At 34.1% G+C, this 14,699-nt stretch overlaps 1 protein-coding gene across 2 annotated transcripts in view; it reads left to right on the top strand.

Annotated features, from left to right (window-relative positions):
• Positions 1 to 340: 340 nt before the first annotated feature.
• Positions 341 to 14,699, top strand: part of F13B (coagulation factor XIII B chain) — a 31,201-nt gene continuing 16,842 nt past the window's right edge. Inside the window, exons 1-8 of one of the 2 annotated variants that reach the window (XM_049634287.1) lie at positions 342 to 589; positions 3,888 to 4,088; positions 5,391 to 5,576; positions 7,581 to 7,757; positions 8,235 to 8,411; positions 11,045 to 11,224; positions 11,313 to 11,498; positions 12,567 to 12,749. In XM_049634287.1, the coding sequence (XP_049490244.1) occupies positions 526 to 589; positions 3,888 to 4,088; positions 5,391 to 5,576; positions 7,581 to 7,757; positions 8,235 to 8,411; positions 11,045 to 11,224; positions 11,313 to 11,498; positions 12,567 to 12,749 (1,354 nt within the window). In that variant the 5' untranslated portion in view covers positions 342 to 525. Of the gene's footprint in view, positions 590 to 3,887; positions 4,089 to 5,390; positions 5,577 to 7,580; positions 7,758 to 8,234; positions 8,412 to 11,044; positions 11,225 to 11,312; positions 11,499 to 12,566; positions 12,750 to 14,699 lie in introns of both variants that reach the window. The other variant, XM_049634288.1, reaches the window with a different exon arrangement.

Genomic DNA, 14,699 nt, shown 5'->3' with positions numbered 1-14,699 from the left:
ACTCTAAACATTAGATCTTACTATAATATTATGATATCATTGCTTGACACAATTAAGGTCATTTTTCTCTTCCAGCAGTGCAACCTAGACAGCACTGTATTTTTACATCAGGTATCATTATCTCATGTTTCTAAGTTCATCTCTCCTTTTGATCAATGGTGGTAGAGAAATCAATGGCCACAGGTGAACTTTACTCCATGGACTTACAATAGAGAATTGAAGTTGAAAATTTACCTTGTTTTTTATGCAGTCTGAGTTAATTATTTATGCTGCCGCTCTTGTTGCCCTTATAGGTGATCATGCCCTTATTGGACTCTGGCACCAAAAATTCTGTCAATTAACATAGTTGTGTTATTTTAACATTATTCCAAAAATGGTTTAAATGAAAGATGTGTCTTGTTACAAAGAGACTTAGACAGATGTTGTAAATAATTAACTTTTTCTTCAGGCAAAGTATTGTGTACTTAATGAGGAGTCCCTAGTGCTTTACAATTGTTACAATCTTTCTGGGGCACACCACTGAAGATGAGGTCGAAAGACTTGGCTTTTATCATCGTATTAACCATCTCAGGAGAACTCTATGCAGAAGGTAAATTGAATTTTTAATACTCTTTATTCCCTAAAAACCATAAAGGGAAATTCTAACATCCATTTAACTTGAACTTTTAATATAGTCTTTCATTTTTGTGTATCAACTTTATAAAAGCACAGTTCTTATAAATAGAATTTGTTATAGTTAGGCAGATTTATTTTTCCTTTGGGCATAACTAGTAAGTATTTTTGTAGTATTTAGTATTTTGTAGTATTTAGAAAAAAAAAAACAAGACAGAACAAAATCCTGCTTTGTATCTCTAGGTTTTAGGGCATAGGAGATTAGGATCTAAATACCTCAAAGGGTTTTCAGGCTAACAGTACCACCATTTAGAAGTCGTATGTTAATCTTAATTCTAACTTCATAATTGAATTGATTCATAACACTGCAAAGCTTGTACAAATTTAATTCTCTGTTCATAAAGTGAGATGTTAATGTGGGAAATTTGAAAAGAAAAAAAAGCCATAAATCATCAAGATTTTTGACTCTTCACCCTTTGATTTTTACCCTAATTTATTTATTGGCTTAAATCTTTAAGTTGTGATCAGGAGGACCATGTAATTGATTACACAGACAAGGATACTTTTGAGAGTGAGAGGGAGCTCTATTAATAATTATGTGGGACAACCGTTGCAAATCAAGAGTGTCCAGACAAACCAATATCTGTTGACTCCCTGACTCAGAAATCTTCATCTCCAGACTTTCCAGTGTGTGAGTTAGCGAATGTGAGGTAGGCAGTGTACAAGTGTGGATTATTTAGAAATAATTAAGCTTTAGGGATAAGAAACCAGACGGGTCATTAGGTGTCAGCAGAGTGAATATACAAAATGGGAAACCACAGCAATAAGGCTTTTCTAAAATAAACACCTTAGGGAATTTGTTGAAATAAAATATCTTACAGATTATAATTGCCTTTTAGGTGAAGAGTTTACTACAAATTGTGTACCCCAAAAAAGTCTGCTATTAAAACAGTAAAAGTGAAATAAATAGAATTCATCTTATTCGATACATTTAATTCTATAATAAAATTATTTTTTAGGAATAGTTTCCTTTGGTTTCATTTTTCTGTCTAAAGAGAGAAAAACCAGCTGATACAGTTCTCTATTATCTTTATCATGAAGACATTGCATTTTCTAGATAATTTCCTAATTTTTACATGGTCATAATCTTCTTTCTCCCAAGCAAACAGAAAAATAACCTGCCTGAAGACAGGGACCACAGTCTCATGGTCACCCCCACTGGAAACCTAACAGGCAATAACTGATTTCATAGCATGCAATCATCATTGGCCTATGAAAGGTGCCACTTTTGCTCTATTTATATATTTCTTCCCTTTATCCCGGATCCCAAACTCCATTTCCCCTAGCATCAAACTGAGAGCCACTATAATGTGTTTGATATATTCTTAAATATGTAACCATCTTTCTGAACTATGTCTGCTTTTGTGTATGTGCTTGACATTCACATAAAAGCTTGCCATAGATTTTCTCTCCTTACTGGTTTGTTTTACTTGCTATCATTTAAACATTTCCATGTTGCTCAATCTATTTTGTTGCTACTGCTACATAGTGTTTCATAAATTTTACTTATCCATCTTCCTAGTGATGGACACATAGTTACCTCTAATTTGCTTCTAACCACAAATAACTCTGAAATAAATGCTGTCCATATAATCACCCTATTTCTTTGTTGTAATTTCTCTGGCATATATATATTCACATGTGTGTTAATAATATTATATTTTATATTTTAAAGTTGCTAAGAGAGTAGATCTTAAAAGTGCTCATCACAAGGAAAAGAATTTGTACCTGTGTGGTGATGGATGTTAACTATATTTATTGTGAGATCATTTTGCAATATATACAAATATATATGTGTAATCATTATACTGTATGCCAAAAACTAATATGTTGTATATCAATTATACCTCGATAAAAATATTATGTAAGTACATATAATCTTTACTTATGTGTGACAGGCATCTGTCACTCAATAATATGTTTGTGAGAGTCACCATTCAGAATTCACCACTTGTATTGCTGTATACCATTTCATGGAATGCATAGTCTAAAATATGTTTAACTTTTCTACCATGAATGGGCATTTGGATTGTTTCCAGTTTGGGACTACACCAATAATGCTGCTACAAACATTCTCTAAAATGTCTTTGGGTGCACAGATAAATACTTTTTTTTCTTTCTTCTTTCATGTTGTTGATGTGGTGTATTACATTGATGGATTTTTGTATGTTGAATGATCCTTGCATTCCAGGAATAAAGCCCACATGCTCATTGGTCCTTTTAATACGCTGCTGAATTCTCTTTGCTGCTATTTTGTTGAGAATGTTTGCATCAATGTTCATAAGGGATGAATGCTTTTTAAATATGGTATGTGCATATTTTGCTTTAATATCGCCAGAGATAGTTGAGTACTTTTTACTAGGTCTGTGACCATTTACATATCCTGTTTTGTAAATCTCTTGCTCAAGTCTTTTGTTTATTTTTAATGGGTTGTCTTTTTCATTCTAAATTTAAAAAAAAAGCCATTCATTTAAAAATTCTGTACGTTTGCAAATCCTAAGCAGAACTTCACCTATTCTAGAACTCTGCTGTCCAGGATAGTGACTACTAGCCACATACAGCTATTGAAATGTGGTGAGTCCACACTGGGATGTGCTGTAAGTGTAAATATGCACTGAAGTTCAGACTTAGTAGGAAAAAAATAATGAAAAATAATTTTAATATTTGAAGGGGTCAAATAATACCTATTATTAAAATTAACTTCAATTGTTCCATTTGTTAACGTGACTACTAGAGATTTTGAAATTACATATGTGGTTTGCATTATATTTCTGTTAGTGAGTGTTGTTTTACAAAGCTAGGGAAAGCTTCCCTGAGGAAGTGGCCTGACCAATTTTCTTCTTACTGTTGGGTATTGGGATTACAAGCAGATTAATTCTGATTGAAAAAATTGTCACAGAAGTGCCTTAAAATTTTAGTTAATAAAAAGAAGTACTAGTTAAAGTGGCTGTAAACATTTCGAATTTAGAAATGTTGGGGTGCCTGGGTGGCTCCGTCAGTCAAGCGTCTGACTCTTGATTTCGGCTCAGGTCATGATCTCATGGTTGTGGGATGGAGCCCCGCACCTGAACGTGGAGCCTGCCTAGGATTCTCTCCCTCTGTCCCTCCCCTCCTCCTCCTCCCCCCACACCCCCCCCAAAAAAAAAGTATTGCCATTTGGTTTCATGGTTTTAGGTATGTTTTTCAGTTTTCATCTTGATATTTACTCATTTCAGAGAAACCCTGTGGCTTTCCTAGTGTGGAAAATGGAAGGATTGCCCAATATTACTATCCTTTTAAAAGCTATTACTTTCCAATGAGAATAAATGAAAAATTGTCATTTTCCTGCTTGGCTGGTTATTCAACTGCAACTGGAAAACAAGAGGAGCGAATCACATGTACCCAAGAGGGCTGGTCTCCAGAACCACGATGCTTCAGTGAGTTGGTGGCCTGTGTCCACAAAATATGTATAATATGCGAAGAGAGTAGTCTGTAAGGGTCCAATAAAACCTGGCTGGTGGTGAAAAGTTTTGGTAGATTAAGAACAAAATTACTGGTCCAGGGTCTCTGTTACAAAATGAAGGCATATTCTGAAATTCTATAAATAATGTTTCTTATTAAAATGCTATTGTCTTTATTTTCAGTAATACCCTGTGAAGAGAATAAAAACATTTATTGAAATAGGTGTTATCATACTGCCAGAAACAGAGATACAAATAAGTTACTTTAAGGAGTGAGGCACTTACACAGATAATGTGCATAGGAAGCCAGAAAAAAATGCTTGTCACTGGCCATAGGAAGAAGAGTAAGATTGTTACTGTAGTGTTTTATCCTTTGAAAGACTCATCTCTCCTTTGTGTACCAACTTCTTCTCCCATAATGTCCATTAAAAAATGTGTTTTCTGAATTTTGAGTTCAAATTTAGGAAAAATAAATCTGATGGATCTGTCTCATTATTTAATGCCAGGCTACCCTATAGTCAAACTATTAATTAGCTTCCATCAGATCAGGTGACCTCTCTCAAACAAAGAATTCTCTAAGCTCTGTTTTGCAGAGTAGAGGTTTTAGATGAATCTCTTTCATTTAGAAAGTCGGTATGTGCTTGTGTTACACAGTGTTAAAAATTGTCAAACACAGTGGACTTAAAAATATTAGGAAGTAAATTCAAATGAAATTGCTTCTACTTGCCATTAATGACAATTAGTTAGTGGAAGAGCGCTGTTAAATTTTCTAAAAGTACATGTGATAGGTGTAGGTGTCACTATAAAAACTGAAGTTAATAAATACAAAGAATGTCAGTATGAAGTTGAATCGATTTTTGAAGTTTGTTACAGAACATGCAGGATATTTCCAAAATTAAGGAATTTGGGAGTGAAATTTGTTCTTCATTCTTTAAATTCCAAGAATAATAGGGGCACCTGAGTGGCTCAGTTGGTTAAGCATCTGACTTCAGCTGAGGTCATGATCTCACTCTTCATGAGTTTGAGCCTTGTGTCGGGCTCTGTGCTGACAGCTCAGAGCCTGGAGCCTGCTTTGGATTCTGTGTCTCCCTCTCTCTCTGCCCCTCCCCTGCTCACACTCTTTCTGTCTGTCTCCCTCTAAAAAATACATAAACATTAAAATAATAATAATAATAAATAAATTCCAAGAATAATATTAAACTTTTGCCTTATTTTTACAGCTAAGTAAAAGACAAACTTAAGTTCACCAAGTTAAACAAAGAATTTTTTTTCCCATAGAAAAATGCACTAAGCCCGAGCTGACAAATGGTTACGTCTCTGATGTAAAATTATGGTACAAAATTCAAGAGAACATGAGTTATAGTTGTAATTCAGGATATAAAACTACTGGAGGGAAGGATGAAGAAGTGGTTCAATGTCTTGCTGATGGATGGTCTTCTCAACCTACCTGCAGGAAGGAACATGGTATGTGTTTAAGAACCATTTCCTAAAACCGAAGAAAAGGGACAGTGAGGCTAGTACTTTCTTATATTGATAGGCATTTTTATTTAATAGAATTTATTTTTCATCATGTCTGCAAATGCAAGAAGTTGGTATTATATTGTTTTTCTTAAGTGCTAGGTGTTTCCCTAACCCAGGGGTTCTCAACTCCTAAAACACACCTACTCCAGTAGCTCCTACTTATTTGTTTTGATATTAATAGACTTTTATTTTTAGAGCGGTTTTAGATTTGCAGAAATATTGATCAGCTAGTACAGAGAGTTCCCATATACCCTTTCCTGCCCTTGGCCACATACAGTTTCCCCTATTATTAACATCTTGCATTGAGTGAGGCATATCTGTTGCAATCGATGAGCCAATGTATAACCAAATTCATACTTTACATTAGGGTTCATTCTTTGTGTTACACATGCTATGGGTTTTGTCCAGTGTCTAAGGATACATATCTACCAGTAAGGTGTCATGCAGAATAGTTTCAGTGCCTAAGAGCCCCCTGTTTTCCACCTATTCATCCATTTTTTCTTCCCTCAAACCGTTGGCAGCCCTCATCTTGTTTTTTAGTTGTGGAAAAATACGCATCACATGAACTTTACAATTTCAACTGTTTTCAAGTGTACAATTCAGTAGCATTACGTACATTCACAATGTTGTCATCACCATCACCGCTGTTTCCAAAACTTTTTCATCAAACCGAAGAGAAACTCTCTACCTTTAATAATCCCCTACACCCCCCCACCATACCCCAGTACCTGGTAACTTCTATTTTCTGTCTCTATTTCCTTATTTTAGAAACTTTGTATAAGAGGAGCCATGCAATACTGTTCTTTTGTGTCTGGCTTATTTCACTTAGCACAATGTATTCAAGGTTCATTTATGATTTAGCATGTATCAGAGTTAATTTCTTTTTATGATGGAATAATATTCTTATATATATATATATGTATATATATATATATATAACATTCTAATATTATATATATATATATATATATACATATAGCATTTTGTTTGTCCATTTATCCACTGATGGACACGTAGATTGGTGACAATTCCTCTAAAAGTTAAACATAGAATTATCATATGATCCAGTAATTCCACTTCTAGGTATATACGCAAAGGAATTGAAAGCAGGAACTCAGTCTACACCAATGTTGGTTCCCAGCAGCAGTTTTTCACAACAGCCAAAAGGTGGAAGCAGTTCCTACTTTATACTAATAAAGAAAAGAATGAAATGGAATAAAATAAAAAAACCTTAAACCTGTTCCTTGCAACATATGTAAATTCCTATTTCCCTTATTAAAGAAGAATTCAAGATAATGCCCATGATTTGTATTGGCAGATGCATATCGGATACACTTAAAATAATCCAGTAACTTGAATAGACATACTTTGTTAACGTGTTGTCAGTTGCTTAAACTGTACAAATCCTCAGATGGCACATAATCAAAAAATTGTTACTGAACAAGCCTTTAGTTGAATTGTGGCCTTTTTTCAACTACACTAGAGTAGAATTTTAAGAATAGAGGGGGTGCCTGGGTGGCTCAGTTGGTTAAGCAACCAGCTCTTGGTTTTGGCTCAGGTCATGATCTCATGGTTGGTGAGACTGAGCCCCGCATCAGGCTCTGTGCTTATGGCACAGAATGTGCTTAGGATTCTCTCTGTGTCTCTCTCTCTGTCTCTGTCTCTCTGCCCCTCCTGTGCTTGTGCAGATCTGTCTCTCTCTCTCAAAATAATTTTTTTTTTTTTTAGAAAAAAGAGTATAAGACTGGTGCATTAACACACAAGGTGTATTTAAAAAAAAAAGGGAATAGAGAGACAAAGGCAAACTGGCTGTTTTTCAATTTTGTCAAAGATGATTCCACTAAATATGCTCAAGATTTTGTGAAAATACATTTTGAGATTTCTTTTTAATATTATTATTTTAATGATAAAATTCATAAAATAAATAACGTTGATTTTTTTTTTTAGAAACATGTTTGGTCCCTGAATTACATCATGGAAATTATTCCACAACGCAGAAAACATTCCAGGTGAAGGACAGAGTACAATACGGATGCACTGCTGGCTACTATACAGCTGGAGGAAGGAAGGCAGAGGAGGTAGAATGTCGCACATATGGATGGTCTCTTACACCAAGATGTACCAGTACGTTCTCATTTTAAAGATGATCTGGTCTCATTTAAAAACTTTCTCTTATATGGAAATGTATACAAATTGTCACCCTGATTATGTTTCATTTTTCATACTTTTTTTTGCTTCTGGTTTTAATTTTGTCGATCATAGGCTTTGATCAGTTAGAGCTCTCAGGGGCTTCATACCTAGCTCCCTCGCTGAGGTCTGTTGAAAGTCAAGTCTCCACACAGGAAAAAAAAATAATTAAAAAAAATTAAAAAATAAATATAAAGCTCTCAAATAGCAGAATTTCTTTTAGCTCAGATAATTAAATTAACATAAGCCTAATGATATTTCATAAATATAGGAATTGACAAGCTTTTATATGTATTACAAAATATGGCAAATTTACTAATTTCCATTCCAGATATGATATATAAATAGATGAATTTTGTCCAACAGAAAAAATGACACTTTCTTTTGTATTTTATGTCGTTCTTTCATTTTTAGAATTAAAGTGCTCTTCTTTAAGATTAATAGAAAATGGTTATTTTCATCCTATAAAGCAAACTTATGAAGAAGGAGATGTAGTTCAGTTTTTCTGTCATGAAAATTATTATCTAAGTGGATCTGATTTAATTCAGTGCTATAACTTTGGTTGGTATCCAGAATCTCCTGTATGTGAAGGTAATTTTAAAAATTTCACACTCATACAAATAAAATGTCATGTCTTAATCAGCTTCAATTTTTTTTTAATATATGAAATTTATTGTCAAATTGGTTTCCATACAACACCCAGTGCTCATCCCAAATCAGCTTTAATTTTTATGAAAAAATATGTTTCTGATGATACCTAATCCTTGTCCTGAGTGCTATCTTTTAAGATAAATATGGTCTTTTAAATCAGCGCTATTTTCACCAATATTTAATACATTTAAATTTGAAGAAATCTTAAATTTTGCATTAGTTTGTAGAGTGGTTATAACTTTTAAACTCTCTTATTATAAATTTAAATATCTTATAACAATGAATAAATTTTCTTTTTGAGAATTACTAGATTCAATTATTCCAAGCTGGCAGCTTTGTGAGGGTTTCTTTCTTATCTGGCTACATATTTCCTGATATGAAAATACAGTCTTCAGAACACTGGGGGTAAAGAATAGAAAAATCAACAGAATATTAACCAGAGTAAAAATGAAAAATATGATCCTCTAGTAAGAGCTATTGTAAAATGTAATCCATGGGGTAAATTTCTATCACTGGACATGTCCAAGAAGATAGTATGATCACCTGTCGGAAGGCAACAATCCAACAGTCATTTAAATGTACCTACAATGAGATATGAAAGAGATCCTAGCCTAGCAGAGGGAACAGATTTGAAAATTGTTCATTTGAGAATGAACACATTGATACAATGTGACAAATATAATAAAGTCAGGTATAAAGTATTTGAACAAACATTGAAGATTTTGAGGTATGGGGTGCGATAGCATTTTTGGAGGTGTTGGATAGTATTGGAACTGAAAGGTAAGTAGGAGTTTCAGGATTGGGAGAGATGGGGAGAAGTAAAGGTCTTGATAGCCTCTATTTTCTCTGTAATATAGAAAATAATGCCATTATTGACAGGCAGGAGGAAGACAGGAAAGTGGAACTTGGAAGAGGGGGTGAAGCTAGAAAGAGTGAAAGGGGGAGATGACCAGAGGTATGAGATGGGACTGCCCAGAAGGATCCTAATTCTTTAAATGCACCAAATGATAACTTCAATGTTTTTGTTTTTAATTTTCCAGTCCTGCTCAAGAACCTTGGTCTAACAGTAGAGAGGAAGATTGTTAGCAAATTACCTGCCGCATGTTATTTGAGAAATAAATGGCAAACCTACATTATGCCCAACCCCCTCCCCCCATCCAAATTAGTCAGCATGCCAGCATGCCATGTTATTTTCTCTAGTAAATAGTCATTAGATGTAAGGTAGGCAGTGCAGTTGGCTGAATAATAATAAATTATATCCTAATCTCTGGAGCCAGTGAATGTTACCTCATTTATAAAAAGGGACTTTGCACATGTGATAAAATTAAGGATCTTGAGGTAGGAATAATTTCTGGGATTATCCATGTGGGCCCTAAATGTAATCCCAAGAGGGAGGCAGAGGGAAATTTGACTACAGAAGAGGAATAGAGATGTGACAGTGGAAGCAAGAAGTTGGAGTAATAGGAGGAAAGGTCGTGTGCCTAGGAATGCGTTCAGCCTACAGAAGTTTAAAAAGGCAAAGAGGCTGATTCTCTCCTAAAGTTTCTAGAAGGAATGAAGCTTTCCTGATGTTTTGATTTTAGACCAGTGAAACTGGTTCTGGGCTTTGCCTTCCAAAACTGTAAAGAATAAACTTGTGCTATTTTAAGCCACTTAAGTGTGATAATTTGTCCCAACAGCAATAGGAAATTAATACAGTCTGCATTTTAGAATAGTTAAGAAGATTTTATTTAATTCATATAGACATGGTACAAGAACAGATCCACCAGTTAATAGTTAATATACTTACTTCAGAAGCTTTAGTTTATCTATATGAGAGAAATAATTGTCCCTGCTTAATAAAGTTACTTTAGGAATGAAGGAGATAATGAATGCTGTTTTAATTTACTTGCTTTTATAGTTTTCTATTGGTGTATAACACCGCTATTACAAATTTAGCAGCTTAAAACAACACATTTGTATTATTTCATAATTTCTGTAGGTCAGGAGTCTGGGAATAGCTTATCTGGATCCTCTGCATCTTTGTCTAACAAAACCGCTATTAAAGTGTCAGCTGGGGCTTCGGTCTCATCTGAGGCTTGACTGGGGAAGAATCTGCTTTCAAACTCATTGTGGTTGTTGACAGCATTGAGTGCTTTGCATACTGCTGAGCTGGGAGCCTCAATTTCTTCCCAGCTGCCTGCTGGAGTCAGCCTTCTGCTCCTGGCCTTGTTGTCTCCCCATTTGGAAGCTCACAATGTGGGAGTGTGCTTTTTATCAAAATCAGCAGGGAGAGAGTCTCTCGACAAGAATGGCCTTACAGTAGTATGTTGCATATTATACATACATAATCACATACATCCCCTTGTCTTTGCCACATTCTATTGGTCAGAAGGAAGTCACAGTTCCTGCTCAGTGGGGAGGGGTATCACACAAGGAAGTGAACAACAAACACATCAAAAGTGGAGATCAAGGGGGTGACCTAGGGTCTGTCTTCAATACTTCCTATGGTACTTGGCTCAATGAATGTGTTTATTAAATCTACCTATTATTTTCGTAACTATATGACTAAATATGGTGATGTTTTTTATAAGGAAGAAGAAACCGATGTCCTCCACCACCTCTGCCACTAAACTCCAAAATCCAAACACATTCAACAACTTATCGTCATGGAGAAGTAGTTCATGTAGAATGTGAAATTAATTTTGAGATACAGGGATCAGAAGAAATACGTTGTGAAAATGGAAAATGGACAGAACCTCCAAAATGCATTGGTTAGCAACACCTTGAATAAGCTTTCCCTAAAATGAGGTTTGCATGTGTAGCTAAACGGTCTCTTTCCTTTCATTTGTTTCTTTGCAGAACAAAAGGAGAAGATAGCCTGTGAGGACCCACCTTTCATTGAGAATGGCAGGGCAAACCCACACTCTACGATTTACTACAATGGGGATACAGTGGCGTATGAATGTAAAAGCGGGTATCATCTCCGTGGATCAAAAGAAATAACTTGTAAACGTGGAAACTGGACACGTCCTCCTGAGTGTGTTGGTATGTATGCTATATTTACCATCAACAGCTAAGCCAATTCCGTACAATTTTTCACTCTCCTTACTTATTTAACCCACACACTTATAGCAAGACACTACTGCCTACTACTGCACCTACTCTACTACTGTTTTCACGTGTGTGCAGCCATCCATAGAATTTGACCCAGTATAAAGAATTGGGAAACTAAAAAAGATTTTTGAATGTCCATTAGTGCTAAGCACTGTTATCTGACCTATTTTATACCATGATTTCTGAGCTTTATATGAAATTACATAAGTAACAGTGTGCTTCATTAGAGAAGTAAATAAGGGCATGTTGGATTGGGTGGCTGGCCATGATCATGATCTACTTCCTCTCCCTTTATGTCCTGCAAAGTTATATTAGAGCACTCTGCTACTGACTTTGAGTCAGTCCTTCTGATATTACTTATGCATCTGGCCAGTCTGAGCCCTACATCCTTCTGAGACATGTCTCTGGTCTTTTGTTTTGCTGATACGCACAAGCAGGCTATACTGCCACTCCTAGGTGCTACCCTTCCTGTCATCCTTCTCATTTCTCGGGCTCTCCTAGAAAGATCTCCACAAACATGTTTATTTAAGATATTTATTGCATAAGAGAAAAGCTATGAAGGATGCTAAAGAAATCAGCAGATAAGAAAAAAACTAAAGGGAGAGAAAAAGAAAATCTCATCCATGGATTGACTGAGATCTGAGATGAAGGGAATGAGAATAAAAAAAATAAACGATAAAAAAACCTGACGATAATATTTGGGTTATTGTTTACCTTTCCATACATTTTAAGAATATCTCTATTATGATTCATTCATAAGCAAAAAAAAGTGACAAATATGCATATGTGTTCTTAGGTGAAACATTTGCTGTTTATTCTTACATAGTAAATTTTTAAAATATTTGAGTTGAATAGCATTTTTCTCATTTCTGGAGAGTTTAGAAATCAATTGTCCTGAATCAATTGTCCTAAATATTGAAGAACTAGAGTATGGTAACTTTATGATATCATTATGTTGTTATAAGTTCATATTAATTTTAAAATAACCACTTTCCTTAGAAAATAATGAGAATTGTAAGCCTCCACCTGCTGTGATAAATGGGGCTGTTGTTGATGGATTACTAGCAAGCTACACAACAGGATCCTCTGTGGAATATAGATGCAATGAATACTACTTATTGAGTGGGGCAAAAATATCTCGTTGTGAACAAGGAAGATGGTCACCCCCACCCGTTTGCTTAGGTAAGATAGAGAACACATTGTGGTTTTTTTTAAATAAAGAGATGCAACTGACATATAACATTGTGTAAATTTAAGGTGTACAATGCAGTGAGTTGATACACATATGTATTTTGAAATGTTTACCACAATAAGGTTAGTTAACATTTCCTTCACCTCACATAATCACCATTTTTTGTCATTCTTGTCATTATGAAGATCTACTCTCCTGGCAACATTCCAGTATCAAAATAATACTATTGACTATAGTCACCATTATGTACATTAGATCCCTGGAACTTATTCCGTTTATAACAGAACACATTGAATTTCTTTTATGATTATGTGTCTATTTTTATGTGATTTTTACACGTTTTATGGCATGGAAAAGATGAATTTTGTATAAACTTTCCCCCAAATGTTTCTTTCTCTCTCTCTTTTTTTAGGAGGTTTTTATTTTATTTTTTTAAATATGACTTATTGTCAAACTGGCTTCCATACAACACCCAGTGCTGATCCCAATATCCCTTCGCTTTTCCGTAAGCAGAAAATCTAATATCACAGGGTCTAAAACTCCACTAGTTCTTACCTGTTACTTTTTAAAAACTGTGGTAAAATATGAACAATAAAACTTTACCATCTTAGGCATTTGTAAATGTGCATTTCAGTGGCATTAAATATATTCACATTTTTGTGACTGGTTACATTTCATGTCATCTTTCTCTGAACTGAAATTTTCCCTTACTAGGATCATCAGCATCTCTCCTATATTGTCCCCAGAATGTCATTTGGAGAGGATAATCAATCCAGTTCCTTCCTTGCTAGAGCATATTGTTAATAGCTTTCTTGGCTATCAATTCCTCACTTGAATGATCACCTTTCTTTTATTTTGCTGAGCAAATAAAGACATGCTTGTAATTACTGTAAATATATTTTGCATTAAGACATGGTATATAGTTAACAATGTGTCAAATGGAGAATTAAGGCAGCTATCTAAATAATTATCTAAATTGAGATAACTTTCAGAAAATAATATTCACCTTTCACTTCAAGCCTATATATTTGCCTCATTTTTGACATTGCTAGTCAAAATTATATTTAAAGGAGTGTAATTGGTCACTACAGTTGCAATGAACTTCTTACATTGTGACTTCTACAAATAGGTAATGGTATCATAAACTTTCTATAAGTTAAAATAAAATAGTAATTTAATTAAAAATGTTAGCCTTTCAAACTATAAATGTAAATCATTGTTATTTACTAAAAAAATAAGTATATAGAAGCAACTAGAAGAAAACAGAAAATATCAGTAACTTAGGAGGAAACAAAAGCTGTTAATTACTTAGATAATGGTTTTCTAAGCCTTTTCATACACACACACACACACACACACACACACACATGCAACGCATATTTATAAAAAATATATGCTATCATGAGAGGCTATGTAACTTGTTTTTTCCCCACAAACTGTATTATGAATGTGGTTTGATATATTTGTACAATATACATTTTAATTGATGCATAGTATTCTATAATGCAGATATGCCATAATTAAATTAATCACTTTTAATGGAAGTTTAGTGTGGTTTCAACATTTTTATATTCCAAACAGTACATTTTTTTGTACTAAATGTTTGCACGCTTAGAAAACACTTTAGTTTTTGATTTTTAGAATTAAGTATGTTTCTTTCACATGTCTTATTTTGTTTTAGCTTTTTTTTTTTTTTTCAGATTTTCTGAAGGAGAACTTTGGATGAAAGAAATTTGGAATTTTAATTATTTTTCTGTAAATTGTCAAATTGTCCTTGAGAAAGTTAATCTGATTTATGACCCTACCATCAGTGAATCAAAGTAGCACTTTTCTTAATCTTTGTCAACTTGATTATTTTAATCTTCACAAATTGTTAATCCAACAATTAAAATTATTTTAATTTGGTTTATTTAAGTATTAATAAATTGAGTTTATTTATT

Source organism: Panthera uncia, chromosome F1, assembly GCF_023721935.1.
Source record: "Panthera uncia isolate 11264 chromosome F1, Puncia_PCG_1.0, whole genome shotgun sequence".
NCBI classification, from domain to species: domain Eukaryota; kingdom Metazoa; phylum Chordata; class Mammalia; order Carnivora; family Felidae; genus Panthera; species Panthera uncia.
Note: the sequence above shows the minus strand (reverse complement) of the source record. Positions and strands in the feature narration are given on the sequence as shown.